The sequence below is a fragment of the Capsicum annuum genome, chromosome 1 (assembly GCF_002878395.1).
Source record: "Capsicum annuum cultivar UCD-10X-F1 chromosome 1, UCD10Xv1.1, whole genome shotgun sequence".
NCBI classification, from domain to species: domain Eukaryota; kingdom Viridiplantae; phylum Streptophyta; class Magnoliopsida; order Solanales; family Solanaceae; genus Capsicum; species Capsicum annuum.
This window is the reverse complement of record NC_061111.1, coordinates 155,147,446-155,175,063: the sequence shown is the minus strand read 5'-3', so window position 1 is coordinate 155,175,063 and position 27,618 is coordinate 155,147,446. Positions and strand designations below refer to the sequence as shown.

General features: G+C 34.3%; 1 protein-coding gene across 1 annotated transcript; it reads left to right on the top strand.

Annotated features, from left to right (window-relative positions):
• Positions 1 to 330: 330 nt before the first annotated feature.
• LOC107856551 (putative F-box protein PP2-B12) lies at positions 331 to 3,872 on the top strand (the record flags this gene model as incomplete). Its single annotated transcript, XM_016701547.2, has 4 exons — positions 331 to 633; positions 1,351 to 1,469; positions 1,907 to 2,304; positions 2,836 to 3,872. Coding segments are annotated over 4 exons (858 nt in total), but the record flags the coding sequence as incomplete, so codon positions are not given.
• Between the last annotated feature and the right edge of the window lie 23,746 nt (positions 3,873 to 27,618).

Here is a 27,618-nt window from a genome sequence, read left to right as displayed (position 1 = left end):
CATTTTTCAGATTGTACTTTTCACATTAGTCTTAAATATTTGGACACTAAGAAAAATGAAAAAAAATTAAGATTGGGAAATTTATGAATTCCATTTCTCTCTTTTTTTACTTGTCTTTCTTATTGTGCCCATTTTAATACCGTTTGCCTTAGATATCCTTCGATTTGTGCATAGTGTATACTTTTTTTTTCAAGTGACTCTTAAATTCAATATCTTCCATTGTATTTTAAAGAATATTTTACTATACTATACGCATTTTTAGTTTAAGATGAAAAGCTATACTCCAATTTAGTTACTTCGCGCAGGTACTCATTTGTAATAAAATTCTAAATTTGTCTATGCTTCTTGTTTGCAGTGAAGAAATCGAATTGTAATTGTCTTTCATTACTACCTGGTGATTGTGCTGAGAAGATCTTGGGCTTTACAAGCCCTGTGGATGTTTGTCGTTTTTCCCTAGTCTCTAAATCACTTCAGTCTGCTGCAGTGTCCGATTCCGTCTGGGAAAAATTTCTGCCCTCTGATTTGCAGTCCATCATTGCTACATCACTGAGTCCCATCCCCCATTTTCCTTTAAAGAAGGATCTCTATGTTTATCTCTGCCATTATCCCATCTTAATTGATGCAGGTCTCAAGGTACACACAAATGAACTAGACGAAAAACGATTAATTATTACTCTTTTACTGCTCATATTTGTATTTGGTATATGCTCATTAAACAATAATAATTTATATGTTTATTTTATCACAACATTCCTCTGTTTCAAATTGATTATTTTAATTCGGCATGAAGTTTATGAAAACAAGATAACTTTTGAATGTTTTTTATTTTTGTGATCTTAAACGTTTTATGTGAAAAGCTGTGAAGTCAAAAGAGTTCATTCTTTTTAAACAGACTAAGAATAAAACTAAGAAAGTATTAAGTATTGAAAAATAATTTAGAGAATAATTAATTAATGCTAAAAATAAAATATAAAAAGGGACAAGTAAAAATAAAAATATATTTTTGGAATATGAACGTATAAAAATAACGAATTAAGTACTCCCTCCGTTTTGTTTTAGTTGACCCTCTTTCTAAAAATATTTGTTTTAATTTAGTTGTCTCTTTAATAAAATCAAGAGCATTTTATCATGTTCTTCCAATATTACTCTCAACATTAAATGATTAAACAAAGTGTATTTACTAAAATTCATATTTTCAATGTATAATTAATAGGGTTATTTTAGTAAACTAAGCCTTTATTAAATAATTTTTTAAGGAATGTACCAAGTCGATAAGTTTCAACTAAAACGAAACAGAGGGAGTCAATGACTCTGCATTTCTTACTTTATATGTTATTATTGTTCAAACAGAGCTTCTCACTGGAAAAATGGACCGGAAAGAAATGTTACTTTCTAGGTGCAAGGGATCTTAATCTTCCATGGAGTGATGTAGCACAATATTGGAATTGGATTTCACGACCTGACTCCAGGTTTGCTTTTTCTTTTTTCAGTGAATATCTTTTTATGTGAAGATGTATTGGAGTTAAAACAATTTTTACTTTGACTATAATTTTCTCAAGCTTTTTTTTTTTTTAGTTATTCTGAAAAATTAGCTTATTATGGCTTGTAGAACTTTTGCTGTAGTTTTTAAATATGTGACGCCTTCCATTTCAATTTATGCACACTGCTTAACCAGACATGGAATTCAAAAAATAAGGAAAAACCTTATTATATTTACCAAATGGTCCTTATTAAAGTCACTTTTAATGCTTACTGTTTTTCACAACAAAGTGTCAGTAAATATTATTTTAACCCTCCTGATTGGAATTCCTTCACGTAAATTGGTAAAGATTAAATAACCTATTCTTGGAACAAATATAGGCAAATATTTACATGACAACTATGTTTTCCCATATTGTCAAATCAGGTTTCCAGAGGTGGCTAAGCTCAACCAAGTTTGGGTTCTTGATATTCAAGGCACAATACGTGCAGGGGTTCTATCACCACAGACATCCTACTCCGCTTACCTTGTTTACAAGTTTGAAGATGTATATGGGTTTTATCATCGACCCTTGGTTGTTTCAGTTGGAGTTTCTGGCTTTCAGTTGGACCAACGAATAACATTTATGTCGCCGGTGGAGCGTAGACCTCAACAATATTATCACATTGAGGATGGCAATTGGGAGTCGGTGTATCTGCCCTCTTATCCACAACAACTACTGCATTGGCAGCGGCGGCATATGCAGGGGAATGATGCTAGTCTCATGCAATCTTTTGTTCAACATCCTAAACTTAGAGATGATGGTTGGCTTGAGGTAGAATTGGGTGAGTTTTTTTTACTAGAAATGAAGATGATTGCATAGAAATGACTTTGAAGGAGAGGAGGGAATATGGATTTCAAAGGGAAGGCCTTATTGTTGAAGGAATTGAGATAAGGCCCAGATTGGGTTAATTATCACATTTTTTTATAAAAAAAATTTCCATGCATGCAACGATATCTACTTCAAATAGAACATGTTTCTCTTTGGAGCACTCGTTTATTTCGAGTATGTTTGGTGCTATGGTGACCGGCTTTCTTGTGGTCTTTTTGTTTCAGAATCATCTTGTTCTACTCTTTTAATTTCACAATTGATGCTAAGTAGCAATACCATGTTGTGTATAGCATAACACAACAAAATTTTAATCAAGGGGGATTGATGTCATAGTTGTTTGGTTGATTTCTTATTTTGTATTGAGAGAACAATTACATAAAAATCTGAACAACTGTACATGTATTTAGTCTAGTGTTCAAAACAGACTGACCTTTTTCTATGCTTTGCTCACATGGAAAATCGAAATATTACTGTGATTAATCAGGAAGAAGAATATTACAGAAGGGACTTCAACAAAAGTAAAACAGTTTGCTCATGCCTCTAGGTGATCAATTCATCCTCGAAGATTCAGTACCATAAAGGCTGCGTTGAAGAGCTGGTACTATTTTTTTTGCTTGCATATTGAATAGCCACCGGTTTTTACCTGTTTGCTGAGTAAAACATATGCAATTTCTCCTGCATCCTAGTTTGCTGGCATTAACTTTCCTCTTTGACGAACAATGTTTTGTGCCCAAGGCTTTCTATCTTAACCTACAACAGTTTAGGAATATCAATCCTGTAAATTTCAACATCATTCACTTTCTTAATGGATCTTTTAGAGGTTGAGAAAATCAACAAGATTTCTCCATCCAATTCAGCTAAAATTTCCTTCAATTGTCTTGAAATAAAAGAAGGAACAGCTCTGCTTGAGCTGATCTCAGTGACGCTAAGGCTAGAATCAATTTCTTCAATAACTGCAAGGGTTCCCTGCAAACTCAATGCATAGAGTTTCCCATTAAATCCGATGGCATTTATGAAATGGAAATGTTCACCCGAGCCAAAAGGATCAGTGACATTACAGTCTTGTTTTGTCCCCACACATTTTTTTCTGACCCCCATCTTACCGAACACAAAAGCTGGAGAAAAAGCTCATGTTAGAACCATAATTATACAGGTTTTCCCATAATCTTTGATACCTATGGGATGAAATGTAAATAAAGTTGCAAACTTGAATGGAATGCGGGTGTCCCAACTTGGAAGTTTACACTAAGTCTCTATAGGATTTCGAAAAAAAAATGTCTTCTGGGTAGCATTTAAGTGCTATTAGTGCACCATGGGAATGACCAAGGGTCCAACCATGTTAGCCATCTTCTATTATAAGGCCATTAGCATCCCCTATGAAACCAGATATGGAAGCAGCCTTGTTTTGTTGCAAACTTGAATGGAATGATTCTTGTTTTGTTGAATTTCAGTGAGTTGTTGGCATAGGAACTTCCCTATTGGGCTACTAGTTTTGACTTTGCTGATCTCCATCACTTGGTCACACAGTTGATCTCTTCAACTTACTGCATATTTTTATACATTTAACTGAACAATAAAAAAATACTCCCTCCGTCCCATTTTACCCGTTTCAAATTTCCTAATCTGGTGTCCCATTTTACTTGTCTTTTTTTACTTATCAAGACAAGACAAATTTTTTTTTCCATATTTTACCCTTTGCATTAATTATTTTTTCTTTAAATTAAAATGTAAACATCATTTAATAAGGGTACTATGGTAAACTAGCCATGTTATTTATTATTTTTCTTAATAACTGTGTCATCTCAATTTAGGACGAGTAAAATGGGACGGAGGAAGTAAATGATACTTTTGAACAACTCAACAATCTTGATTCTTGGAGTCCCAACACTAATAAAAAGAAAAGCTTGGACATGGAGAATTAGATTATAAAAGCACTAATTGGATCATCAGACAAGCTCAGAATTAGACCTTGTTCTTCTCTATACATGGCTTTAAATGATAGGAGGAAACAGAAAACTTCATCTAAAGAAAAGTCTGCCTATGTGTAACCATGGCTAAATCTTCCTGAAAAGATACTCAACTTTCTCAAAACGCCACGGAGATATTCAAGTTTAATTGAATCCATGGGTCCTGCTGGTGTTACTGTTGAATATGTTGAAGACAAAGGAAAAATCATAAGCTGGAAGAGTCTAGAAGGATATGCTATGTGCAGGAAAATTAAAAAATCTGTTATAACTGTTTTCTTGAAACAATTAGTTACTCTTGTTAACGGCTAGTTGTTGAAGTAGTTAGAGTGGTAGTTAATTCTTCTATAAATAACTGACTATGTACTATTAACAACAAGTAGTTGAATACACAAGATCTCTCATTCTACTCTCAAATTCTTCTTCTTCCTCTTCCTCTTCCTTTTCCTCTTCTTCCTCCTCTTCTTTCTCCTCTTTTTCCTCTTCTTGCTCCTCCTCCTCTTCCTCCTCCCCCTCTCCCTCCTCATCCCCTTCCTCTTTCTCTTCTTCTTCTTCCCCTTCTTCTTCCTCTTCCTCTTCCTCCTCCTCCTTCTCCTCCTCCCCCTCCTCTTCCTCTTCCTCTTCCTCTTCCCCTTCCTCTTCCTCTTCCTCGTTCTCTTCCTGTTCCTCTTTCTCTTCCTCTCCTTCTTTTTTTTTTCTTATTCTTCTTCTGCTACTCGGCACATATCTCATTGTTAAGAGTTAAAGCATTGATCTAAAAATAATTTCATGGTATCAGAGCCAGGTTGTATGGATTAAAATAACTAGCTACCTTAGTCGATTTTGGAGATTGAAGAAAGTTCTCAATCACAGATTCAAGTTTTCTCAATTTATTGAAAGTGGATCAACCAACAGTGCAGGAGATGTAACTGCAATGGATTACAATCATACTCTCTTTCTCAGTCCCTCAGATGTTAGTGATACAAAAATCATCTCCTTCCATTTGATAAGTGAGAAAAATTTCTCTATCTAGTTTAGGTCTATGCATGTAGCTCTGCTAGGAAGGAATAAATTAGGACTTGTTGATGGTTCTTTCACTAAAGAAAAGTTTTCTTCTGATCTGGGAAACCACTGGGAAGGAGTAAATGATATTGTGTTATCATAGATTATGAACTTTGTGTCTAAAGAGTTATTAGGTGGAATCATATATGCATCAGTTGCAAGTGTTGTGTGGAATGAGTTGCTTGAAAGATTCAACAAAGTAGATGGTGCTAGAACTTTCAATCTGCACAAGGAAATTGCAACACTATCTCAAGGAACAACTTCTGTGTCCTGCTATTTCTCAAAACTGAAGGATCTATGGGAAGAATTTAAGGCACTTGTGCCTACTCTTGGTTGTGATTGTGAAAAGTCTAAGGAGTTTGTTCTACATCTCCAAAAACTGAAGTTGTTTCAGTTTCTCATGGGACTAAATGAGTGATGAAAGCTAAAAATCTATAGCTACTAATGCATGTGTACTAGGATCTGGTCCTGCAGGTGTTGGTAGAAGTCTTGATTTAGCCATGTTTACAAGAAATGGGACACAGAAATTCAAGAAGAACTACAACTTACAGTGTGACTTCTTTAAGCTAAAAGGTCATACTAAGGAAAACTGTTGGAAGTTAGTTGGATATCCTTAAGATCACCAGTTCAAAAAAACTTTTGGTCTGAAGAAGCTAATGCAACATACAAGGTGACTATTGATTCTCAAGATACTACAGAAATGACTACAAGGCAAGGTTCACATTTAAGGTCTGTCCAAAGTAACTGGTTCAATGATGGATGCCATCAAGAAGAGTCTGAAATGCAGTTGGATCAACTAGGTCATATGGAAACAGCAACCTTTACTAGGAATAATATGATCAAATCTTAAAGATAATCAACAAAAATAATGGTGCTAGCACTTCTACTGAGACAGTAAATGCTGCAAATGTAGGTATTAGTGTATTTCTATGTTCATATGAGTCAAGAAATTGGATAATTAACACTGGTGCCACAAATCACATGGTTGGAAAGGTAGACTTACTAGTGGATGAGTCCATAACAAAACTAGATAAGCCAAGAAGGGTGTATTTACCTAATGATGATCTGACTGAAGTTACACATATGGGATCTAGTTATGTGTCTGCTAAAAATAATATAAGAAATATGTATCATATTCCTCAGTTTACATGTAGCTTGCTTTCAGTATCACAACTGACCAAGGAATGGAAATGTTCAGTGAATTTTTTCCCTGATTTCTGTGTTTTCCAGGATCATTGTACTGGAAAGGTGAGAGGGATTGGTAAGCTTGATGGAGGTCTGTATCTCTTAGTGAATACTCAAGAAAGAAAGGTTGCAGCAGCAACAAAAGTTTCTACTAAAACTGATGAGAGTAAAGCCCAAACTGAGGTTGATTTATGGCATAGAAGATTAGGACATGCCTCCTTTAATATACTTCTAAAGTTGCTACCTAATAAGTTTCATATAGTAGAAGATAGAGTAAAGAAATGTATTGTCTGTTGCCAAGCAAACCAGACTTCCTTTTCTTACAAGTAATACTCAGTCTGCATGTTGTTTTGATCTAATACATATGGACCTATAGGGACCTTATAGAATTTCAACTATGAATGGTAACAGATTTTTCTTAACAGTGGTTGATGATTGTTCAAGATTTACTTGGTTGTTCTTATTGAAACTCAAGTCAGATGTGTATGTGCAGATACAACAATTTCTTGAGTATGTTAAGACACAGTTTGGCAAAACTATGAAAGTAATTAGAACGGACAATGGAACTGAGTTTGTGAACTCATTATGCAGTAGTTTATTTGCAACAAAGGTTATTGTACATCACACCTCATGTTCTTATTCACCTCAACAAAATTGTGTGGCTAAAAGAAAGCATAGACACATCCTAGAGGTCACAAGAGCATTGAGGTTTCAAGCAACAATACCTGTTAAGTTTTGGGCATATTGTGTTTTAGCTGTTGTTTACTTCATAAACAAGTTACCTAGTTCAAGTATTGATTATTATACACCTTATGAGAATTTGTATGATACTAAACCATTTTGTGAGCACCTAAGAGTAATAGGTTGTCTTTGTTATGCTAAGGTGCCAAATGAGTCTGACAAGCTCATGCTAAGATTAAGAGTAGCTGTGTTGATGAGCTATTCTAGTACCAAGAAGGGATATGTCTTATATTCCATATCTACTAATGTTTTGTTTGTTAGCAGGGATGTGTCTTTCAGGAAAGATGTGTTTCCTTTCAAGCTTGAAGCAACTGATGATCAGATTCCCTATCTTGTGTTTCCATTGGAAAATCAATATCCAGCAGCAAGGGATGTTATGACACCCTTGCAGGCTCCTATAAATGTCTCTTCTCATGAGGTTCCTAACATTGTAAACCAGCAAGAGCACCTACAACCTCATGTACCTACTACTAGACAGACCATAACCAAGGTATATCAAAGAAGATCAAGCAGACATTAAGAGGTTACTCAGCAAGAACAACAACTACAAAGGGTTTCCAGTACCACACAGCCTACAACTCAACCATCTGCAGCTCAAGATCAAAGAAAATCAACTAAAGAAAAGAAGCTACCAGCATGGATGAATGACTTTGTCTCTAAGAATACAAAGAAGGTACCTCATGCTTTTGCTAATCATGTATCATATGATCAACTATCTCAGTCGTATAAGAGTTTTGTGGTGAAAACCTCATCTATTACTGAGCCTACAAGCTACTTGGAGGCCTACAAAGATCCTAGATGGATAGATGTAATGAATACTGAAATAAAGGCCTTAAATTCCAACCACACTTGGGAGGTTATTCCCTTGCCTAAAGGTAAAAAGGCCATTAGTTGCAGGTGGATGTATAGGGTGAAGTATAAGGCTTCTGGTGAAGTGGAAAGATTTAAAGCCAAACTTGTAGCAAAGGTTTATGGACAAAGAGAAGGGATTGATTACAAAGAAACCTTCTCACCAGTTGTGAAGATGAAAACAGCAAGAACTATTCTTGCTACTGCTGCAAAGAAGAACTGGTTTGTTCATCAGATGGATGTCTACAATGCATTTCTAAATGGTGACCTCACTGATGAAGTATACATGGAGTTGCCTTAAGGATTTGCCAGTCAGGGGGAGAATTTAGTAGGCAGACTAACCAAATCCCTTTATAGCTTAAAGCAAGCACCTAGATAATGGAACACAAAGTTATCAGAAGTCTTACTAAGGACTCAGTTTGTTCAAAGTCTATATGATCCATCTCTGTATATAAGAAGGACATAAAAAGGGATCACTTGTACTTGTGTATGTTAATGATATGCTAATCACTAGTGATAGCTTGAAACTGATAGAAGATGCAAAAGTTATGCTACAAAAAAACTTCAAAATAAAGGATCTAGGTGAGTTAAGGTTCTTCCTTGGCATAGAATTTGCAAGGTCAAGCAAAGGGATACTAATGCACCAGAGAAAGTACACTCTAGAGTTACTATTAGAGTTAGGATTGACAGAAGCTAAACCAGTGGTTACTCCTATGGACAACAATGCCAAACTGACCTCAAAATAATTTGATGTTCATGTCAAACAACTATAACCTACTGATGATCCTCCTGCAGATCAAGGTGTACATCAAAGACTGATTGGTAAGTTACTATACTTAACCATGACTAGACCTGATATTGCATTTAGTGTACAGATATTAAGTTAGTTTCTACAAGAACCAAAGAAGTCTCACATGGATGCTGCAATCAGAGTAATGAGATATGTTAAAAATCAACCTGGTCAGGGTGTGTTACTATCTAGTGAACCAAGTGATCAGGTGAGTGCTTACTGTGATGCAAATTGGGCATCATGTCCTTAAAATAGGAAATTAGTGATTGGTTACTTTGTAAATATTGAGAAGTCAGTTGTATATTGGAAGTCAAAGAAACAAGCTACTATTTCCAGAAGTTCAGTTGAGGCTGAATTCAGAAGCTTAGCAGCTGTAACAGCTGAGCTGGTTTGGATACTAGGATTGCTAAAGGAGATTGGAATGAAAGTAAAGCTGCCAGTCAAGGTGTTTAGTGACAGCAAATCAGCTATTCAAATAGCTGCCAATCTAGTTTATCATGAAAAAACTAAACACATTGACATTGATTGCTTCTTCATAAGAGAAAATATAAGCCAAGGGATGATCACTACAAACTACATTGCTAAGCAAGATCAGTCTACAGACATATGTTAACCGAAGGCCTCACCAAGGCTCAACAAGTGCATCTAAATCACAATCTAGGAATGTATGACATTCTTTCACCTTCCTAGCTTGAGGAGGAGTGTTGAATATGTTGAAGACAAAGGAAAAATCACAAGCTGTAAGAGTCTAGAAGAATATGCTATGTGCAGGAAAATTGAAAAGCCTGTTATAACTATTTTCTTGAAATAGTTAGTTACTCTTGTTAACGGCTAGTTGTTGAAGTAGTTAGAGTGGTAGTAAATTCTCCTATAAATACTTGACTATGTACTATTAACAACAACAAGTTGAATACACAAGATCTCTCATTCTACTCTCAAAACTTCTTCTTCTTTACTCTACTTACTCTATTCTTCTTCTTCTTCTTCTGCTATTCAGTGCATATCTCATTGTTAAGAGTTAAAGCACTGATCTAAGAATAATTTCAGTTACTAAATCATGGAAATGCGCTTCCAAGAAATCCGGTTCCAATGGAAAATGACCATGGCTTGAGCTTTCAAATTAACCTCAATACTATTGCAAAACTCAGCAGCATTTGAAGAATCTAGTTGCTATTGGTGGCATGGTAGAACAAGGCCACGTTATGATCCTTGGAAGAATTTTCAGTACTACTTACCTTGGTAGATTAAGTAGAAAACAAGTCATTCCTTCAAACTACTCAAAGCATTTAATAGAATAATTTCTTGAGACTAATGGGGAAATCATGCTCATTTTCCTGATATCAGAAAGATCAAACAGGACGGTGTACATGTTGGGTTCAAAATTGAGAGGGCGTCATACGGAAGCTCTTAGTTTGCAAACTATAAAAATGATAATGTAGAAGGCAAATAAAACTATAATAAAAAAACATATTATTGATATTATTTGGTCAAGTGACCTACATATTATGAAAACTAATATTAAAAAACATGACATCTATTGGGAGAAAATCTTCCCCTAAACAAAACTCTTAAACGACTACATTGTGGATGTTATTATGTTATGGTATAAGAAGGGGGTGTTCTATTTATAGAGTCCCAAAACCTTTCCTCCAAGAAAGAGGTTAGCCAAATATGAAAAAAAATTATATTTTCCTTTTAGGAAAAATAAAAGTAATTATGATATTACTTTTATTTTCCTTTTAAGAAAAATAAAACTTAAATTTGGTAAGAAAATCAAGGCAAAAACTCTAACAAATCTTCCCTTTTTGGCTTGATTTTCTGGAATTGATCCTCCTTCTTCACACGATCTTCATATATCACTGCTGCTTACCATGATTAAAAATTGACATGGGTTAAAATTGGAGTCCTATGCATTAAAAATAAAAGCACGGGTTGATATTATTGGTGCCCTGTGTTATAAGTAAACATGGTTGAAAGTAGAGCCTTGTGAATTGAAAGTGAGCACAAGCTAAGAGTGGAGCTCATACGTTAAAAGTAAGTGCATGATTTGAAAGGAGCCCAAGGGTTAAAACAAGTATTGGTTGAAAATTGAAGCCCATAAACATGGGTTGAAGATTGATTTTGATTTTAAAGATGGATTAGCAGTAGGATTGTTGAAATTTAGTTTGAAACTTTTTTCTCCACATGTAGCTTTTATGAACATATATCTTCATTATCATCAAATTGGTTGCATCTTGATTTGAAACCACTTTGAACCTATTTAATCATATTTCACCAAACCTTTAGACTTTTGAACCGTAAGCTCTGATACCACTTATTGGTTTTGAAATCGAGAAAGCTTCATGCGGAAGCTCATAGTTTGCAAACCATAGAGATGATAATGTAGACGACAAATAAAACTATAATAAAAAACATATTATTGATATTATTTGGTCAAGAGACCTATATATTATGAAAACTAATATTGAAAAACATGAAATCTATTGGGAGAAAACTCTCCCTAAACAAAACTCTTAAATGACTATATTGTGGATGCTATTGTGTTATGGTATGAGAAGGGAGTGTTCTATTTATAAAGTCTCAAAATATTCTCTACAAGAAAGAGGTTAGCCAAATATGGAAAAAATTATATTTTTCTTTTAGGAAAAATAAAAGTAATTATGGTATTACTTTTATTTGTCTTTTAAGAAAAATAAAATTTAAATTTGGTAAGAAAATTAGGGCAAAAACCCTAACAGTACAAAGTAAAAGTATTCAAGCCGTAGATTGAATATTTTTCATGATTAAAGCTGGACAACCTTGGAGATAGAACATTATTTGTCATGATTAAGTGTTGTTTATCAGTGCCAGTAGGTTAAATTGGCTGCAGAAACAACTGCCTATTTTATTCAATGTCTCATTGATGGTTAGAGACTGCATGATATGAGAAGTGGTTGAATTTCCCCCTATTATGATGATGCTAGTTCCAAGATGAAAATCCAGTGTAGTTGGAACCAATAACTGGAAAATCATCACAACGGTGAAACACATATCTATGTTCTATTATCACTTTAACATGTCAGTAACTTTGTTACTGTGTGAAATGAAGTTTGACATAAAAGTATAACTTGTTGAAAACAACTCTTATATTTAGAAGACCACCTATGTACAATAATTGCAAGTTCCGTTGATCTTGGGATCTGTGTCTAGACAGGATTGTATATCATAAGATTCAGAAAGTAATCTTTTAGACTTAATGGTCGTCCTAATTGTTATGGATGTTTCTATTTAGTTCTTTAGTTTTTCCTCAATGATGATTGGAGTATTTTGTATTAGATATGGGTCGACCTACTGATACTCGTGAACTGATTAGTCAGAGTAATTAGCTTGTAGTCTTTGTGATGGCTTCCGTGCGTCCACCACAATTCTGGTATCAGGTCCCTTACAAGTTTCTTCAGTTAATAATAGAAAAGTTTTATATAAGTGCAAAAGCTGAAGAATAAAAGTAAAGAAACAAGATATTTTATGTGGAAGCCTCCTTACTCAAAGGAGTAAAATCATGACCTACCCCAATAGAATTTCTAAATCACTTCACTAAAACAAGAGCAACTTTTGTTGTTTTTCTCTAGTTTAGTAAAATCTGTATTTGTCAACAAAAACTTCCAACACATGTTCAAATAACCAACACATGTTCAAATAATCATATGAATAATCAAATGAAATTTAAACTCTGTATTTATAACTTTGAACTTTTAACAATAAGTTCAACTCAACTTATGAACATCATCAAAATGAAGTTCAAATTATTTTCTGGAAAATAATAAAATCAAATGTTAAGAACCTCATAACAAGTTCAACCAACTTATGAACTATCAAAATGAAGTTTCAAGAACTTCAAACACAATTTCAAATAGTTGAAAAACTATCAATATAAAGTTCAAACTATTTTCTGGAAAAATAGTAAAACCAACTTTAAGAAAAGAGATGAAATAGAAAGATTCAAGTCCACCAAATTCATGGTGTGTCCTTAAGAAAATTATTTCCCTCAAGTACCTGAGGCTATGGAATTTATCCTCCCAGGATAAAATGAATTACTTTGATAGAATAGTGGTACCTCAAATTCTGTCGAACTACGAACGCACTCGACGACAACAAATCATAGCAGAGTTTTTTATGTAAGAAAAAAGAGTGTTTTTCTTCAAAATTTCTTCTCTATACCTAAGAAAAAATTCAGGTATTTATAACCATCCAAGTATTGTTTCACGAAGAGAAGCAATGATTCAGAAATGTGCACCCCTTCATAAAGGTGCAACTCTTCGGTAAAGGTGCAACCTTTGGAAAGGTTATAACCATCGAATCAGAAAAGGTGTCTATTCAAATTGCATCCTTTCTCTTGGTGTATTTTCGAAAAAAAAAAACACCTATTCATTTTTCATTTACACCTCTTAAAAATCCAATAATTTCCCACATGAATGGGGAATGACTATTTTATAAAAAAATTTATGGACAAGTGTATGATTTACAAGCAAAGACTAGTTGCATCTAGATAAGTGGGCTTTTCCTTGAACTTTTCATAGTTAACATGCATCGGATGTGCTCGGTCATCGGTAGATTTGATATATTTGAACCGTCGAACTTTAATCTACACCTAGACAACACAAGTCACACAACCAGCCTTTTACCATTTATAGTTCTCATGATTTTATTAGTTTCAGCCATAAACACGTCCTAATTTTAGGAGAGCATAAAGAATAGATCTTTACTAACATTCTCATTGAAGTGGCTTCCACTTCATCCTTACATAGGTGATTCCTAAACATATAATCCTATAGATCAAGCTATTTGATCAAACCCGCCAAACTTGGAAACCATTAAAAAAACTTCAAACCATAAGCCTTATCCTTGTTCTCTGAACATTATCTTCATCATGAGAATGGGTTGAGTATATTGACAATGTTGAATCGTCAGTCACAACTTTGTTTGATCTCCTTAAACTTAGCTCTTGGAATCTCCAGTCTACTAGGTAGAGTTACCGCCATGTTGACTTGTCCTGGGCGTTAAATCCATTTCTTTCGATGATCTCTCAACTCTCTCTCTAGATAGGCCTTTTTTGTAAGTGGATCCAACATATTATCCTTTGACTTCACATAGTCAACAATGATAATTTCACTAGAGAGTTGTTCTCTAACGATAATATTTCTCCGTCTTATATGAAGAGATTTACCATTGTAAGTCATGATCCCTGCCCTACCTATCATCGGATTATCACAGTGTATTCATACTAGTGCCAAAGGAGTGGGACAATAAGAAATATCTTTCAAGAAATTTTGAATCCATTGCCTCTTCACCGGCTTTATCTAACGTGATAAATTCATACTCCATTGTAGAGCGGGAAATACATGTCTGTTTGAACGATTTTTATGAGACTGCTCCTCCACCTAAAGTTATACATATGAACTCATAGATTTTACTTCATTCGATTTGGTGATTCAAAATTTGCATCACTATATCCGTCAATTACCACGCTGAATATTTATTATAATGCAAAGCATAGTCTTGAGTATGTTTTAGATACTCTAAAACTCTTTTTATTGCCATCCAAGGAGTTTGATTGGGATTACTTATGTACCGACTCAATTTACTAATAGCACATGCTATATCTGGTCACGTACAATTCATGATATACATCAAAATTTCCAATACTCTTGCATAGTCCAATTGTGAGTCACTTTCACTTTCATTCTTTTAAAGTGCAAAGCTCACATCTAATGGAGTCTTGGCAATATCAAAATCCAAATACTTGAATTTGTCGAGTACCTTTTCAATATAATGAGACTGTGATAACTCCAAACTTTGTGCAGTATTATGGATTCTTATCCCTAAGATCACATCTGAAACTCCAATATCTTTCATATCAAACTTGGTCTCAAGCATTCATTTCGTAGTATTTATGTCAGAAATATCTCTTTACTAATTGTTAACCTCCTATATTTATGTTTTAATAATGATAAAACTAATACGTGGACCTTAGTAGGACATTTCAAGATTACTAATGATGAAAGGATATCTCACACAAAGATATGAAGGATCAAAGAAGGGTAATTGAGAATGAAAGCAAACAAGAGAAACGACTCCAAAAGGGAAAACCATCAAATCATGGAGTTCTACGACATCTAAAATTATAGCAAGTAAATCGATCAAGCACAATAACAAAAGGATAAAGGATCACAATCCCGGAATCACGACATATCAAATCAATCAAGACTAAAAGCAAAAGGAAGGAAGACCACAACCTCTACATGGACATATCTAATATGGATATGTATAGCTGTGGAAGTTGCACCACATATGGACATATCTGATATGGACGTACTTTATAGTGACATACCTCAACAAGGAATCAATTTAAAATCCTTAATTGAGAAGAAATCTCTTGGGTTTCCTTACAAAGAGCAATGACCAAAAAAGATGGAGACTATAAAAGAAAAGACGAAAGGCTAAAGCACTCACACAACTTCAAGGAGAAATCTCAAATTGTCGCAATCTTAGTCTCACAAAGCTTTATAATCCTTAGTTTATAATAGTTATATAAAGAATAAGATCGAGTCAACTTTGTAATACAAACTGAAGCAGTGTCACAAGATTTGAAGAGCAAAATAAGTCTTCAAAATTTGTTTCTCATCATTGTACTCGAGCCCAACATTGAAAGATCTAAAAAAATGTTGAAACCCCAAAGGGACTGAAAGTAGACACCACATTAGTATTCCAAAAAAAAGATAAATCTTTGTGTCTTTACTTTAAATTCAATTATTTACTTGCTTGTTTATTTGAAATCTAAACTGTTTTGTGAAGCATACTGATCTGCAGGCAAGTCAACTGTGAGGGGTCACTATTCGACTCATAGAAATTTATAATTCATCCCCCCTCTTGAATTTCAATTGGTATCAGAGCAGGTCTCACCAGTATGTTGCTTAACCACACATGAGCAAATATTAAATGACAAACTATCAAATTCCAGGTGTTCTACTTCAAGATAGTCACTCCTCCACAAGATCACTATACTTTAATGGAAAACACTACTCCTACTGAAGAATACATTCAAAATCTTTATCCAATCAAATGACTACTAAGAATGGGTTGTCATTAAAAAGGGACCAAAGCCGATTCTAGGAATCAAAGACAAGCAAAAGGACAAAGAGAAAGAATCAAGCAGTACTGACGTAGAAGACTTTGAAAACTTTGAGGTCACCAAAAAACAACAAGAGGTAATCCAAACTAATGTACAAGCTATAAGTTTACTTATTTGTGCAGTTAGTGGAGAAGAATATGATAAAATATCAACCTGCAAGACTGTAAAAGAAATGTGGAACAAATTGGAGGTAACATATGAAGGAACCACCAAAGTCAAAAAGTCAAAGATCGCTGCCCTGATCAATAAATATGAGTTGTTTAAAATGGAAGAAAATGAGAATATGGAAATAATGTTTTCCAGATCCAGCAAGATTGTATGCAAACTAAAATCACTGGGGATGATCTATCCACAAAACCTGTAAGTTCGGAAGCTGATCTGAAGTCTCCCAAAAATCTTGAAACCAAGGCTGCAATCTTGGAAGATGGAGATCTTCATAACATGACATATGACGAGCTATGAGGTAATCTCATTGCAAATGAACAAAATTATATCAACAAATATTACAATGAGGAACAGATAAAACTAGTAGCCTTCAATGCCCTACCAACTGAATAAGAGGATATTTTGGAAGAAGCTAACAGTGAAGGAATATCTCTCATAAATCATGGAGTAGGGCAGATTATAAAACAGAGAACACAAAGATCCTAAAGAGCAAAAAATAATGATTCAACTAGAAATAATGATCGTTGTTATTACTGTGGAAGGCCTGGCCACTTCAAACAAAACTGTCCAGAATAAAGAATAAGATCGTTCAAAAAGAATCAAAATTTTAGAGCTTGGAGTGATAAAGATAAAGTCGAAGAAGAAATTAAAGTTGTCAACATGTGCTTCATGGCAACAGGTGAATCCAGAGAGGTAAGACCATACGATTATTGATAATTGTAATATTCTTGAATCAAATTTAGATATGATAAACGATGAGCTTCAAAAAGTTATAGATGAATATAATAAACTCGCTCAAGAGAAAAAATTTGCAAAGATTGATTTAAATGAAAACTCAAAAAGGAATGAAGAAACTATCGAATAGAGATCGAAGCATGTCAAATTGAAACTGACCTATTTCACAAAGAGTTTGATGATTTAAAGATACAATTGAATATAATTAAAAAATCAACAAGTCACAGTTTTGTAAGTTCAAACCCTTTTAAAAATAACTCAAGTTCCTCATCAGAATTATTTAAATCAGCCAAGACCCCTTTATCCTCTCGCAGACTTGTATGCTTTATCTGTGGACAGAAAGGGCTTAAATCCTACAGCTGTAGGCATAATCCTTAAATTGTGTGGGTTTGGAAGCCTAAAGGAAGCATATCTAACCACAAGGACCCAAGACCACTTGGTTACTTAAACAAAATTAACTATCTTATTTTCCAAAAACATGCATGCAAGATCTATAGGAAGGGAATATGGGTCATTGATAGTGGTTGTTCCAGACACATGACCTACAAGAAAGAAAATTATTTTGCTTTAAAGAAAATAATAGGGGATCAGTCAGATTCGGTGACAATGCTAGAGGCAACGTCATCGAAGTAGGATCAGTAAAGCTCACCTCGTCATGCGAATTTACTGAAGTATATCTAGTAGATGGCCTCAAACATAACTTGCTTAGCATCAGTCAGCTGTATAATGCCAGATTTGGAGTTTCATTCAAAGCTGAAAGTTGCCCTATCAAATATGACAAAAGAGATATCTCTCTCATCGGTGAACCCATTAATAATATTTATATTTTATATAGTCCTGACTTTGCTACCTTAACCTTCATCGTTGTGCAAACCAGTGATATTTGATTATGGCATAGAAAGCTTGGGCATGCTAGTATGCATATCATCGAGAAACTGTCTAAACTGGAATTGGTGAAAGGTCTGCCTAAATCCAAGTTTGAAAAAAATTACATCTGTGATGCTTGCCAATTAGGTAAACAGACTCGGACATCATTCCAAGCCAAAGACATTGTTTCTACTACCAAACCACTACAAATAATGCACATGGATTTATTTGGCCCCACCAAGATTGAAAGTATTGGTGGAAAGAGATATGTTTTCATTGTAGTTGATGATTTCTCATGTTTTACTTGGTGATGTTTCTTGCTCATAAACACGAGGCTTTCACAACTTTGAGATCTTTTGTAAAAAGGTACAAAGAGAAGCTGGAAACTTCATCACTTTTGTTCACAATGATCACGGAAGAGAATTTGAAAACAAGGTGTTTGAGGAGTACTGTGCTCATAACGGATACTATTAGAACTTCTAATCACCTTAGTCTCCTTAGCAAAATGGTGTAGTAGAGCAAAAGAATCGGTTTCTTCAGAAAACTGCCAGGACCATGCTATTAGAACATAATTTCTCAAATCACTTTAGGCGAAAGTAGTAAGCACAATATGCCACATCATTAACAAATTCCTGATTAGACCTATTCTAAAAAAGACACCTTATGAGCTCTGAAGAGGAATGATGCCCAACATTAGCTATTTCCATCCTTTTGGATGCAAATGCTTTATTCATAACAATGGTAAGAATAACTTGAGAAAATTTGATCCACGAAGTGATGAAGGTATTTTCCTTGGGTATTCTCTCACTAGTCATGCTTACAGAGCTTACAATAAAAGAACTTTATGTGTTGAACAATCTACGCATATTGTATCTGATGAATCTAACCACCCCCTATGAGTTTAAGTATTGATGAAGAACAGCTGAGTAATCTACAATCTGGAGGAAATTGTAGCACAACCTCTGAGTCATCACAAGACAAGTCGATGATATCCCCTCCGAAGTCAATTTCTATGATAGAAATAGTAAAACTGAGTGTTCTAAAGAAGGTGTTGATTATGATAAAACCTTTTCCCCCGTAGCAAGGTTAGAATCAATTCAAATTTTATTAGCCTTTGTTGCTTTCAAATGCTTTAAGTTATATCAAATGAATATAAAAAATGTCTTCTTAAATGGTTTTATTCATGAGGAAGTTTTTGTAAAACAACCTCCGAGATTTGAAAATCCATCATATCCAAATTATGTTTTAAAATTGTCAAAAGCACTCTATGGGCTCAAACAAGCTCCAAAGGCTTGGAATGATATATTGAGTACTTTCTTACTAAATAACAATTTTCAAAGAGATAAAATTGATACAAATCTGTTCATACAAAAGCTTGATCCAAATCTTCTTATTGTACAAATTTAAGTTGATGACATCATTTTTGGTAGTTCTAACATCTCTCTGTGAGAATTTCGCTAATTTGATGAAAGGAAAATTTGAAATGAGCCTTATGGGAGAGCTCACATTCTTTTTGGTCTTACAAATCAAACAAACTCCCAAAGGTACCTTCATCAGTCAAGATAAGTATACGAATGAACTCATTAAAAAGTTTGGTATAGAAAAAGGAAAGGCCTATGGAAATCCATTGAGTCCATCCATAAGACTTGATTCATACTCGTCTGGAAAAGATGTTGATGAAAAAATGTACATGGGAATGATTGGATCTCTACTCTATTTGACCGCCAGTCGACCAGACATCATGTTTAGTGTATGTAAGTGTGTCAGGTTCCATTCGACTCCCAAAGAGTCCCGTCTGAATGCCGTCAAAAGGATCATTCGATACCTCATTGGAACTCAAGACATTGGACTATGGTACCCTTGTTCTTCCTATTTCTCTTTAATTGGGTATTCAGACGCTGACTTTGCAAGAGATAAAAGTAATAGAAAAGGTACTAATGGAACGTGTCAAATTCTTAGTGATGCCCTAATTTTATGGTACAGCAAGAAGCAAACTTCAGTTGCCCTTTCAACAACTAAAGCTGAATACATAGTCGTTGGAAGTTATGGCACTCAAATTTTATGGATTATGCATCAACTACTTAATTTTAATTTGTCTTTTGAATCTGTTCCCATAGTGTAATAACACCAACGTTATTATTTTATCTAAATATACCATGCATCATTCTAGGGCCAAACATATTGATATTAAGCATCATTTTATTAGGGATCATGTAGAAAATGGCAATTTTTCATTAATTTTTGTTGACTCTGAAAATCAATTGGCTGATATTTTTACAAAACCTTTGTTGGAAGACAGATTTTGTTACCTTAGAAAAAGATTTGGTATTCTCAGTATTAATGAATTATGAGCTTTATTTTTGGAGAAAAAAATTTTACTTGTTCTAATTTTCTCGTCATATTTTTACCAAAAAATTGGTTTTTATAAAGGAAGTAATCATTATTCTCACTGATATTTGTGCGACCTATACCGCTTCTACATCCTCTTAGCTTTCCAAAACCTCCCCCCAACACCCTTTCACTTTCTTCAGTCACCTTTTCCCACACGCCTCTTCATCTTTCCCTCCTTTATCTTTTCAAATAGTCGCCTACATCCCTCTCTTTTCCTTAGCTCTCTTAATCATCCTCTCTTCTCTCTCTCTAACCCTTTAAAATTCATCTTCCATCTTCTTCCATGACTAGAACTTATTCAATTGCAAACATGTCAAAATTTTCTCCCAAAGCCCTCTCCGACAGTCCTATTCTCTTTTCTGAGTCCTCTGACAAATGCTCGATGGGCTCTCAATTAACTCTCATTAAAATATGATATCCTACTTCCAGTACAACCCCCTCTTCGAAGAAACCTCGTCCAAACTCTCTCAACTCTCTCCTTCCAGAAGACATGTTCTCACAAAGACAAATTCTCCGCCTTTAAAAGTTACTCTATCATACCCGAACGTATTATCAATCTCCCTAAATTGAAAGATTCCTTCTGTAATGTCAGTAACTTCTTTAAGTTTTAATATTTATCCCTAGTTTTCGTCTCTATGGACTTTTAATTTATGAGGATCCAATCCACATGTTTTAGGTTAATCTCTGTCTCTCTCCCAATAGTAGTGAACTCAAGACTCTTGTGCTTGGCACAAGAATCATTTTGAATGATTTTTGGTTCAAAAATGCCTTTGATACAAAGTTCTCTAGTGAAATTGGTTTTATGAATGGTAACTGGCCCGATGGTTTTGAGGTTATCTTTGAAGAAGCCAAAAAGTCATGTCTGACCCTAACTCTGTTTCAACCAATTTTGGTCCCCTATCCCTATGCATCAAGTTTTGCATCATGGCCCATATAATTGCTACTACATTTATCCCACAGAAAAGGATCCCTTAGCAATATTACTGATCATGATGATTTTGTGTTGTATTATCTGGTTAAGAAGATCAAAATCAATTGGGCAACTTGGATTCGTGACATATTTGAGAGTGCAACAAATGTTCATGCCTCAGTCATTTTGCCATATGGTCTGCTTATTATTCGGATTCGTTTGTACTACTCAATTGATCTCTCTAGTTACCCCCAGTGGAAGTTGTTGCTACATATGAGTCCAAAATCTTTGCTAGTAAGGGCTATATTTTTGTTGAAGATGAATGGTGCAAGAAGGAGTCTGCCCGGGAAAAGACCGAACTCTCCAAGGTAAGCAAATTTGTTCCCTATGACTACTGTCTTGAAGGAACTGGAGGAAATTAAGGATCGCTTCAAAGCCGTCATGGAGGGTGTTATGCTTCTGCAGGAATCAACTTCCAAACTTTTGGACCTCGAGAAAAGCACCAACACAGACATAGGCATGGTTTAATTGGATCTTGATGGGTACAAACAGAAGGGTATCAAGTTGTTTACTCAAGTGTTCACCCACATAAATTCCCTCAAGACACAAGTCCACTCCTCTAATGATGATCTAGCCATATCCGTTCAGAATTTCTACTGCTCCTTCTTCAAGAACGTTGAAAAATAGTATGATATTTTTTGTCATAATATTCACAATACCCTAACCTACTTTCTAAGAAAGCGGTGAATGATGATTTTTTTATTCAATAGGGGGTCTTGTCCCTTGTTTTGCTGGGTTGTATGATGATATTTTTTAACACTATCTGCCACACTTTTTTTTGCCTAGTACTTGTTAGTTAATAGATTATATCTTTGCTATTTGTCTACTTCCTTTCTTTTGCTGCTCTATGGTTCTATTTTAATTATTCCAAACGGAGAATAAAGACAGGAACATCAGAAGTTCCTACAAATTAAGGAGATCAATTTAACTATCAATAAGTAAGAGTCGACTGAAAGTGCCAACAATTCAGGGGGAGCAAGTCGACTATCAATAAGTAAGAGTCGACTGATACTTATGAAACTTGGTATAGCAAAAATGTTTACAAGTCTGGGGAAGCACGTCTACTACTGTAACAGACCGGGAAGTTAACTGATATTTATAATTATTTGTCATTATCAAAAAGGGGTAGATTGTTAGCCTCTTATATTTAAGTTTTAATAATTACAAAACTAATGAGTGGACTTTCGCAGGACATTTGAAGATTGCTAATAATGAAAAGATATCCCATACAAAGATATGAAAGATCAAAGAAGGGTAATTCAGAATGAAAACAAACAAGAGAGCCAACTCCAAAAATAAAAAACCATCAAATCATAGAGATCTATGGCATCAAAATATTGTGGAAAGCAAATCACTCAAGCACAAGAATAAAAAGATGAAGGATCACAATCCCGGAATCACAGCATATCAAATCAGTCAAGACTAAAATCAAAAAGAAGCAAGACCATAACCTCTACATGAATTTAATACGGATATGTATAGCTATGGCAGTTTCACCACGTATGGACATATCTGATATGGGCGTACTTTATGGTGTCATACCTCAATCAAGGAATCAATTCCATATCCTTGATAGAGAATAAATCTCTTGGGTTTCATTACAAAGAGCAATTATAGAAGAAATTGGAGACTATAAAAGAAAAGACGAAAGGCTAAAGCACTTACGCAACTTCAAGAAGAAATCTCAAAGTATCTCAATCTTAGTCTCACAAAGCTTTGTAATCCTTAGTTTACAATAGTTATATAAAGAAGAGGATAACGTCAACTTTGTAATACAAACTAAAGTTGTGTCATAAGATTTAAAGAACAAAATAACTCTTCGAAAATTGTTTCTCATTATTGTACTCAAGCCCAACATTGAAAGATCTAAGGAAACGTTGAAACCCAAAGGGACTGGAAGTAGGCACCAGATTGGTGTTATGAATTAGGATAAATCTTTGTGTCTTTACTTTAAATTCAATTATTTACTTGCTTATTTATTTCCAATCTAACCTGTTTTGTGAAGCATACTGATCTGCAGGCAAGTCAACTGTGAGGGGTCAGTAGTCGACTCACAAAAAATTTTAATTCACCCCCTCCCTCTTGAATTTCACTAATGATCAATATATTATCCACATATAAACAAACAATGACCTTGTTATTTGGAGTGTCTTTAATGTAAACACATTTATCATATTCTTTTATCTTGAAACCTTTGTCAACATAGTTTGGTTAAATATTGTATGTTATTGTTTGGGTGCTTGTTTTAGTCCATAAAGTGACTTAACAAGTTTGCACATTTTCTTTCTTTACCAGGAACCACAAAACCCTCATTTTGTTCCATGTAAATTTCTTCCTCTATTCTCCATTTTGGGATGTTGTTTTCATATTCATTTGATGGATTTCAAGAACATATATCACCGCTAAGGCAACTAACATCTGAATTGACATTATCCTTGCTACATGCGAGCATGTATCAAAATAATCAAGGCCTTCTTTTTGTTTAAAGCCTTTCACTAAAAGTCTTGCCTTGTAAGATCCATTTAGAAATTAAAGGTTTATTTCCTAGAGGAAGATCAACCAATTCCTAACTGTGGCTGTTCAAGATTGAATCAATCTCACTATTGACTACCTATTTCCAAAAGGAAGCGTCGAAAGACGACATCGCTTGTTTAAATGTTTGGGGATCATTTTTAAGAAGAAATATTACAAAATCAGATCCAAAGGACATTGAAGTTCTTTGATATATACTACGCCTTGGATTCTCATCATTAAGTACATTTTCATTTGGTTTATCTCGTGGTCATTTAGACCCTCTACTAGACTGCTAATGTTCAGTTTTATACGAATAAATGTATTCAAAGAACTCAATATTATCTCATTTAATTACTATATTATCATTGATATCCGAATGTTTGGATTTGTGAATCAAAAATTGACATACTTTACTATTTTTAGCATATGCAATGAACACGCAGTCTATAGTCTTAGGTCCTATTTAACCCTTTTAGGCATTCGAACTTGGAATTTCGCTAGACACCTCCACACTTTAAAATATTTCAAGTTAGGTTTCCTTCCTTATCATTTTTCATATGAAATTTAAAGTATCTTACTATGGTGTACTCTATTGAGTATTCATTTAGATGTAAGGATAACTTTCCCCTACAAGTTTTGCGGTAAACTCGAACTTATGAGTAAGGCATTTATTATTTTTTTTAATATTTGATTTTTTCTTTAAGAAATCCCATTTTATTGAGGTGAATATGATATAGTAGTTTTGAAGGACAATTATATTTTCTACACATATCTCTGCAAAAGAAGATTTATATTCTCCACTCTTATCACTTCTTATCGTTTTGATCTTTTTATCCAACTGATTTTCAACTTCTGTTTTGTATTGCCTAAATGTGTCCATTGCTTCATCCTTAACATTTAGCAAATAAACATAATAATATCTAGTGCAATTATCAATAAAAGTTATAAAATACTCTTTTCTATCACGAGATGATGTTGACTTCATAAATGTCTGTGTGGATTAAATCTAAGGGATTGGAATTCCTTTCAACAGACTTATACAGATGATTCACATACTTTGATTCCACACATGTTTAACACTTTAATTTATTGCACTCAAAGTTAGGTAAAACTTCTAAGTTAATTATATTTTGCAAAGTTTTGTAATTGGAATGTCCTAAACATTCATGCCACAATTCATTTGACTTAAGAAAGTAAGAAGAAGCCTCAGCTTTCTTTATTTCAACACCCATTACATCAAGTTTGAAAAGGCCCTCATTGAGGTATCCCGTTCTTGCATATGTTTCATTCTTACTTATTATAACTTTCTCTGAAACAAGCACACACTTAAAGTCAATTTTAATGAGAAGTGTTGTTGACACTAAGTTATTCCTAATAGTAGAAACATGGAGATCATTGTTGAGAGTCAATATCTTGCCGAAAGTCATTTTTAGGAATATATTTCCAAGTCCTTCAACTTTGGCTGTTGCATTATTTCCCATGAAGATCAGTTCTTTGGGAACAATGGCATCATAAGTAGCAAAAAATTCTTTGTCCGCACAAACATATCTAGTGAATTATGAATCAAACCACCATTCATTTGTATATCCAACTAGATTGAACTCAGTGATCATAGTACACAAATTTTCAATCTTTCCCATTGTTTCCAACATGCTTTTCTAATCTCTTTTCTTGTTCTTATTTAAAACTTGATTATTTAGAGATTTGTGGCCAATATCACTACAATTTTAGCACTTGCCTTTGAACGTTTTCTTGTTTTGCTCTATATCTTGTCCAAAAGACTTATTTATCTTCTTATTATTTAGAGCATTATCCTTAATTGTATTTGCAACCATTATTGATGATTTCTCATTCAACTCATTATTTTCTTCTATCTTGAGACGACGCACAAGATCTTTCAAACCAGATAATTAATTTTAAGTCATTATTTTTTTCGAAATATGAGGATCTATACTTATGAACATTTGTATTTCAAGTTTGGTCAGCCAAAATGACATTATTTGCAATCATTCTTCAAAGTTCACACCAAAATATTTTTTCGACTTCTCTATCGTTTTAATTGCTAGAGCAATATCAGAATGACTTAATAATGCAACATTGTTTGCCATTGGGATAACAACATTCACAATCGAATCAATTTATTATTCAGTTTCAGTCGTCATTTTTCTGTCAATCTTTGACACACACTTTAGTATTTTAGAATACTAACATTAAAGACTTTAATCTTTATCCAACTTGTTTCTAGTCAATAATGAAGTTTTTATATCTTTAAATCATCAACCGAATGAACTTTAAAATCTGACGAAGTTTTTATGACTTTAAATAAGAATCCAATTCCAACAGAGTAGAAACCCGTAGGTTTAAACTTCAAAAATCAATACAGAGAGTTTATCGTATTGGTGAAGTTTTAATATTCTTCGAATCGAATTCTCGATGAAGTTTTTATATCCTTCTAATCGGGGGAGTAGAAATCAAAAGATTTTAATCTCCACAAAATCAAACCCAATACAGATTAACCAAGTACTTGATTTATAAATGGTGATAAAAAAAAATTTCCTTTCTCTAAATAAGCACAAAAAAATATTTTTTGTGATTTCCTTAAGATTGTTGTTTTTCTCGGGTTCAGTAAGATCTATTTTTCAATAAAAACTTCAAACACAACAACAACAACATACCCAGTGAATTCCTACCAAGTGGGATCTTGGGAGGGGGGAATGTACTCAGTCTATACCACTACCTCCGAAAAAGTAGAAAGACTATTTCTGATAGACCCTTAGCTCAAGACATAGAGATAGTAAATAAGGTTGTACTAAAACATAAAACATGAAATAAGATGAAACAATAGAAATAAAGTACCCAAAAAGTAGTACGATACACTAACCAACTGCAAGCACCCACCTCCCCCAACCCACCTAACTAGAGGCTCCATCCCATGAGCAAAGTCCTATAACCACTATCAGGCTACCCCTAAGCGCACCTAACTACTGGGTATGCACTAACCTTCTACCCTAGTCCGTCTTCTCAAAACTTTCCTAGCTAGGGTCATGTCCTCAGTAAGTTGTAACTGCTCCAAGTCCTGTCTAATCACCTCCCTCCAGTATTTCTTCGGCCTACATCTACCCCACCTAAAATTATCCAAAGCTAACCTCTAGCACCTTCGAATTGGGGCAACTGTTCCTCTTCTTATCACATGCCCAAACCATCTCAACCGCACTTTTTGTATTTTGTCCTCCTCTAAGGCCACTCCCACCTTTATTCGAATAACCTCATTCCTAACCCTATCACCCCTAGTAAGTCTATACACCCTATGCAACATTCTCATTTCTGCCACCTTCAACTTTTAGATGTGAGAGTTCTTGACTGGCCAATACTTTACACCATACAACATGGCCAGATGAACTGCTACTCTATAAAATTTATCTTTAAGTTTAGGAGGCACCTTCTTATCACACAACACTACTAAGGAAAGCCTCTATTTCATCCACCCCACCCCAATATGGTGTGTGACATCTCATCAATCTCTTAATTTTCCTGAATCATAGACCTAGGACACCTAAAACTATCCCTTCTACAAACAACCTGCGAATCCTACTTCACTACCACCTTATCCTCTTGAGTCACATCATAGAACTTACATTCTAAGTGCTCTATATTGGTCCTACTCAATCTATACCCTTTATATTCTAGTGTTTGTTACCAAACCTCTAAATTATCATTAACATCTCTCCGAGTATCATCAATCAAAACTATATCATCCGCAAAAATCATACATCATGGCACCTCTCCTTAAATATGTCAAATCAAAACATACATCACTACGGTGAAAAGAAATAGACTAAGTGTTGATCCCTAGTGAAACATTGTCAAAATAAAAAAAAGCTCTAAAT